The 7,500-nt window shown below is 29.3% G+C and overlaps 1 protein-coding gene across 1 annotated transcript in view; it reads left to right on the top strand.

Moving 5' to 3' along the window:
* LOC100215633 (NBAS subunit of NRZ tethering complex) overlaps positions 1 to 7,500 on the top strand; it is a 142,019-nt gene that overhangs the window by 20,728 nt on the left and 113,791 nt on the right. Inside the window, exon 7 of the mRNA XM_065796126.1 lies at positions 1,113 to 1,188. Coding sequence (XP_065652198.1) covers positions 1,113 to 1,188 — 76 coding nt within the window. The remainder of the gene's footprint in view (positions 1 to 1,112; positions 1,189 to 7,500) is intronic.

Genomic DNA, 7,500 nt, shown 5'->3' with positions numbered 1-7,500 from the left:
AAATGACCTTTGTAAACTGTATTTGAAATTCAAAAAAAAAAAACGTTTAGAAGGGGGAAAAAGATATCTAACATACTACCTATAAATATGTTTAATTTCGAGAAAAGACATTGTTAGTAGAATTCTAAATTTTTAGTTGTGAGAATCGAAAACTTGTGTTACGGAAGGAACAATAGATTCCTTGTGTCACGGAAGGAATAATAGGTTCCTTGTGTCAAGGAAGGAATGATAGGTTCTTTTTGTGACACAAGTTTCAATTGCTTTAACAAAAAATTTAATATTTCACATGCAATCTTAAATTGCATGTGAAATATTAAATTAAAAAAAAAAAATCTTTACCTCAAACTAAATAGGTCTTTATAGGTAGCATGTTAGGTATTATTGCCCCCTACTAAACTGTTTTTTTGTTTTTTTTTGAATTTCTAATTTAGTTTAAAAAAATCATTCATTTTGAGAAAAAAGACTTTTCAATCCCGCCCATTTAGTATCAATTTTTATTTTATGTCTGTTTTTATTTGTACATATTTACTTTTATTATTTTGTCATAAAAACATATTTTTGTAATTATTTTTGTTTTTTTTATTTAATTATTATATATATTTTTAATTACAGTAATATAACCATATATGGACCTAGCCCTAACCCTAACCCTCACCTTTATCCTGACCTTAACCAAACCCTCAGTCAATGTAGTAACACTCCTATTGGTAGCAGGCAGTAAGATAGTTGGTGTATGTACTTTTCACTTTCCTGAAAGTTGCTTATGAGGACCGTTTTTTTACAATAAAAGTATACTTACGGAGACAAAAAATTTATAGATACAAAAAAATGTCCCCAAATCTGTTTGTCCCAATAAGTATACTTTTTTGCTGTAAATTTGTCCCTGTAACTGATACTATAGGCAATAAAACTACGCGGTTTTCACAAATTTAAGTTTCATGCTATTGCAATCATGTGAAAATACCAATACAATTTTTTCTGTTCAAATAATTATATACAAATGGAACTAGTTATGTAAAACTATACATAAAACTATTGTTAAAAGCACTTGTGTTGCAATATACATTATTATTTTTGCAAATATTGCTATATTCATTATCTTTTTATTTTAGTTGAGAAAGATATATGCCCACAATGGAGGAAAATTGCTTGGAGTAGCAAATCAAGTCTTATTTCTTATTCAAGCAGGTATTTTACAATTTTTCATTTTAAAATAACAAGTAAGTTGAAACAGATTTACATCTTGTTTGTTTGTTCCACAATACCAAAAAAAAAATTGTCTGAGATTAGTCCAATATATGCGTTTAATGTGTCAAGGTGTTGTAATTTGTAGTTTTTAATACAAGTTATACAAGTGATTATTATTTGTTTTATCAAGACACAAATTTATTTTATCAAGACTATTAAATTAAAAATTGTCTGAGATTAGTCCGATATATGCGTTTAATGTGTCAAGGTGTTGTAATTTGTAGTTTTTAATACAAATTATACAAGTGATTATTATTTGTTTTATCAAGACACAAATTTGTTTTATCAAGACTATTAAATGGTGTTAGTGGTAGAACGCTATTAGTGGTAGAGCAGTATTAGTGCACAGTTGGCCAAACAGTGGACATTGCTCAAAAATCAAAGTTATCAAAATAAATTTAAGTTAGTTGTTATTGAAAGCCAAATAAATTTCCAGTTCATTAAAAAAAAAAATTAATTCAAAAGTATGATTTTTTCAGGAAATATGCTAGTTTGAATAACGTAAATTTATTGCAAAAGATATGTAATAGGTATAAATGATACATAAAAGTCATTTTTGGCATTATATAAGAATAAATGTCACTATATAAGCAGTGCTAGTGTGATAATTGTATGTAGTAAACAATCTTAGACTGCAGTTTATGGAAATGTAAATATTAACTTCATAGATTATTGCATAAAATTTTTTTTACATGTTATACCTAATGAAACAACTAAAGTTTAGCAAATTTTTTTTTTTTTACTAATTTTTGATCAGAAAAAATAATTTTAAACTCCTATAACAAAAAGGAATAAGATGCTTTTTAACTAAATTGTGCAACTTAGCACTTTTAAACAAAAAGAGTTAAAGAATGACCCTTTAGTTTAAATTTTTGTAAAATATATTAAAAAATGTTAATGCAAATAGTTATACATTATTTTGTACATATTTTTATAAGAGAAAGATGTGTTCTAGTGTATGTCTAGAAATTAAAAAGAGATTAAGACCAATTTTTGACCTCTTTTCTATTGAACTATTTTTTGACCAAATTTAATCTAGTTAGTACAACCATTAATGAAAAAAAAAACATTGCAGAATTAAAATCTATTTTAAAATAAACAGATTGCTAGAGTTAAAATCAAAAATGAGGGCTTTGTGGTGTATATAGTAATAATATAATATTTTTACTTATCACGTAAACTTGTTTATATTTTGAATTATATTGTTTTAAGTTTAAATCATTTTGCTTAAAATGTTATTAGATAAAATCAACAAAAATATTTATATCTTTAGTTTAATAAGAATGAAGTTCACTGAGTTTGACTTATTTGAAATTTGTATTGCTTAGGAAAATAAACAACCAAAAACTATTTCTGCAAATATAACAGGTTGTATACTGGTAATTGCTGAGAGACTTGGTTCCAATAAATTGACATTTGCACAAAAAACATTAGTTCAGAATAGCTAGCAAAGATCTGCATCTGAAGAAATACAAACTTAAAAAATGGACTACGCTGGCATACAATTCAAGGCTAGTAAGGAAACTTTGCTTGAAGAGTATATTAAAAAATAACTCTTTCAATAGGTTTCCAATAGAAACAATTTCAATTTAAACAGTTTGTGCTTTTGGTAGGCATTCATATACAAGCCAAAAAAAAACTTTTCCAACTGCTGGTTTTAATATATTGCCTAGTTGGAAACATTTCAGAAGAAAACAATCTAAAGAAACACCAGTTATTATGAATTATCTTGAACTTTATTCTATTGTTTACTTCAGTCTATTTCAGGCTATTAAACTGGCGATGCAAAGGATATTGGAGAATATTTTTTTTTAGATATAAACATTGAAAATATACTAATAAAAATAAAGTTTAGATTTGATGGTACTGGAAGCCATGCAATATTTAATTAAAAAGATAATTTTAACTTTAGCAATACCATACTGACAATGTTTTGTCCATTTTCACTTAAAACAGAAGCAGGTTTGTTGATAGAAAGTCACAAAATGCCCCACTGAGTCACAAAGTACTGAGTCTTCAAGTAGGAAAAGAATCAATAGAAACTCTTCAATCATTGTCTGTTTTTAATTCTGACATAAAAGAGTTAAAAAATGAAGGTTTCCTTATGTATAAAGAGGAAAAACAATTTAATGTAAAGGTGATAGTGACCAGGTGATAGTGCAGTCATATATGATAGGTATGAAAGCAGCAAATTTTTTTTCAGGAGTTGAAGGTTGGAGTTGGAGTTGAAGGTGCATATTGTGATCATGTGCACATGCTCAAAAGATCAGTGTTTGAATATTGAAAGAATTGAAAATGATTTTGTAATCAATCAAGACACTATAACTATGAATCAAATATTTAACCAACTTTAACAAGAAGATGTTTCTTTACTTAAAAAAACCCCCGATTATATCACAAGGGCTGGACAAACCTTCAAACCAATTCCAACTTGTGATGTAAAGCCAATACAAGTAAATTGGTATCTTGTAATAGTGTTCATATTATTCTATATTTTTAATATGTGAACATACTTGATATTAAAAATTATTACATTTAAAAATTACTGATATTTTTATAGGTTCTTCATGCTTTACTGGGTATATTTGACCATTTCATGAAAACTATTGTACATGTGAAAGCTGGTATTTTTGATTGGTCTGAGTCCCCTTTCAGTGCTTCAAATAGAAGTAAGCAGAAACTTCATTACAAACAGAGATATTAAAAAAAAAAAAAACAGGTATAAAATGGGACTACCCTGATATAATTAGAAAAAGAGGAACAACAACAACAGGTTATATATTTAGAGAACTATTGTACAAAAAATCAAACAGGGATTTAATTATTGCACAATTGCCTGTTTAATATCATGCAAAACTTCAAAAGTTTAAATTGGTGCTCTCAGTAATTCTTTGAGTATTTTCCTCAAAAAGAAAAATTTATGTGGATCAATATAAAAACTAAGGTACAGATTTTTATTTGTTCCTATCCTATGAATTTCCACCTATTACAAAAATAAATTTACCTGGACCATAGATCAGTATAACACCATCACTTCACAAACTGCTTGGTCATTCTTGGGAGCTAATTTTGAATAATGAGAAAAGTGGTTTGTGAAATCTTTATCATTCGTGCTTAAAAGGTAATAACAAAATATTAAGATTGATACATACTAGACTCTCAAGAAAAAACTCCTAAATGGTCATTTTAACAGACACCATTAACAGGATGTGGATATGATCTAATCAAATTTTTTTTGACAAGAGATACAATTCAAAACCATTCTGCAAATTTTGGTATAAATGAGGACATTCTGATAAATATTCTCATAAACAAAATCTCTCTAATAACATTTTATCTGAAGATGATATTTTAAAATGTTAGCATATGAATAAATTTATTATTTATTTAGCATATGAATAAATTTAGTATAATAATTTAGTATAATGTTAGCATATGAATAAATTATGTATTTTTATTACTTTTATTGATAATTTTTATTGTTATTGCCATTGATGTACCTATGTTATCTTTGTATTACAAACTATACATACATATAACCATTTATACGTATTTTTGTTATAACCTATAAAATAGCAAATTTTATGAAATTTTCAATATTTTGTTCTTTTAAATTATGACCTAAATATCCTGCGGCAAAAAAAGTTGGTGTAACAATCTTGTTTGTTAAGATTGGTATTTTGGAGTTAAAGATTTGAGAGAGAATTGAAACTAAAAAAAGTAGTCTTAATTGTAGTGGCCCTCTCAACCTGGTAGTAACTTCTTTGGCATTAAGTAGGTAAATAACATTAAAAAAAAATGTTACCAAAAAATCTTTTGTCTAATTTTATTTCAAAAATTCTATTTGCATGAGAATCTGATGCTATAAAAGCAAAATGGTTTTGTATATCTTTTTGATTGTAAAAAAACTTTTTTATTAAAATCCATTAAAGGTTTTCAAACTTGTTTCACCTAACAAGCTTTTTTTCTTTTATCATGTATTTTTTTTCACTTTTTTCCATCTTTCTGTAATTTTAAATCACAAGTACAGGCCTCAGAAATTAGAATCATCATTTGGTAATGCTGACTTATCTGCTGCCCTAAATTGAGGTCAGCAGCTAAATTTGTTGAGGTCGGCAAAAAATTTTAAACCTTGTTTTTATGTTTATGGTTTGTGTCAAATTTTTTTTTTCCAACCTGATGCTGACCTTTAACAGTTAAACTCTCTAATTCCGAGGGCTGCAAGTATAAACCAGAAAAATATTTAAAAGATTTTGAATTGATAGGTTGCCTACCCAAACCAAAACCCTCAGTCGATGTATATACACTAGGGATATGACTTTTTTGCAACCTACTAGGCCTGTATCGTAATTCAATGAACTTTTATGTAAAAAGAACGAATAGATGTTTTATTTTGACATATTTTGAAAAAAGGTCACCCCAAAACCAAAAAATCGAATTTTCAATAGGTACACTTTTGTACAGTAAATGAATATTAAAGGCTGAAGATGTTGTAAGAGTCATACTCCTGTTGTTATTTTATTTATTTATGCAACATGTACTGTGATATAACAAAAAACATTATGTGATATATAATTATACAAGTATTACAAAATTAACAGTATCAAAGCGTCTAGTACAACAATATACATAACTGTCTGTGTCTATAGGCCTACTGTGTTTAGTACATGGGTCACATGATGCTCACGTCTCATAAAGAGTCTAGCGCTTATTACTTAGAATGAATCGAAGTTGCAGTTTGTCTTTCTTTCTGCAGGAAGCATACAGGTCTTGCATCACCTTGATTGCACGTTCAGCTATCTGATTACTTCGTGGTATGTCGATGACGGATGGCTCTTTCTTCCAGTGATTTTTGAATGACTGCAATGCCTTTTTGTAAGGCTTCAATACATCAGATAAATTCTTGAAGTCATTGTCATTGTACTTTTGACTACTAAACCAATGTTCTGCCCACTCATATGAAATGAACCTGCAAACCTTCTCCAAATTCTTTCTCGCTTCAGGCATAAGAATGAACGCCAGAATGGCGAGAATGGCTCTTGAGTTCCATCTGGCATTGCTCATATTAGGAATGTTCTGAAAGTGAATCAGAGGGAAGTTTCTTTGTTCTTCATAGAACCTAAACACTCTTGTTAAATGGTACAAAAACTTCATATCGTCTCTCCACCCTGATTTATCAAGAATTTCTACAGTTCCATTCACAAACTTATCCTTCAGTTCATCATACTTATTCAACAGTTCAGACACAAATGGGTATTCAATGTTTGGAGATTTGGTATCACCCCCAAGTTCTTCGTCTATCACCAGACGGAGAATCCTGTCTAGTACGTGATGCTGACAACCGATAAATTGTGGTATTGTGACACCCTTTAATTTAAACATACGTTGCAACTTCACAACAACTCCATTTCTCTTCCCAGTATTGACGTTTGTTGTATCAGTAATGATCATCTTAATTGAATTCCACAAATTGTATTCATCAATAAGTTTGGCAATTTTTTCAGCAACAGTTTCAGCTTTGCCATCTTTTAAACGCAGTGCATCAAGTTTCACGTCAGTTCTTTCATTCTGAAGTACAACTACCTGATATTCCTTATCATCTATTCGTTTGCCGTCAAAGTGTAAGGACCACTGTTCCATTTTAAGTTGTTGTATCATTTCTTTTTTTAATTTACCTGTCTCTTTGAATATGGACTTGTAAATTGCTGATTGACTTGGAGTTGGAATATCAATACCTTGTTGTGATAATACATTGCATATTTTAGCAGCTTTCTTTGTGGAAACTCCACTTGATGTAACCATACTTACAGCAAATTTACTTTTGTAGTGCTTTCTAGTTTTTTTCTGAGTGTCCTCATCATCGTCTTTATCACCGTCGTCGTCTTCATCATCTTCACTCTTACTTTTGCAGTTTTCAGATTCAGTACCACTGTCTGTGGTAGACAGGAATTGTGATGTGGAAGGTATTTCTGTTCCAGACTGGACTTTCCTTCTCTTGGAAGGGTGAATGGTTTCTTTACTTGCCACTTGTCCTGTTGAGTACCCCACCTGTCCTTTACTTTCTTTTTGTAGGTGATATAGACGTTTATCTTCCGAGGATAACCACTGGCCATTCACTTTCGTGATGTCAAATAATGCATTGAGAACATCATATTTTCCACGCTTGACACATTCATCATAGACCTTCAGCACCTTCATAAGCTTTGCTCTTATCACTTGATCAGACACACGTGGAAAATTCAGTTTATTGTC

The sequence above is a fragment of the Hydra vulgaris genome, chromosome 04, assembly GCF_038396675.1.
Source record: "Hydra vulgaris chromosome 04, alternate assembly HydraT2T_AEP".
Classification (NCBI taxonomy): domain Eukaryota; kingdom Metazoa; phylum Cnidaria; class Hydrozoa; order Anthoathecata; family Hydridae; genus Hydra; species Hydra vulgaris.
The sequence above is the reverse complement of the archived record's forward strand: the minus strand, read 5'-3'. Positions and strand labels throughout refer to the sequence as shown.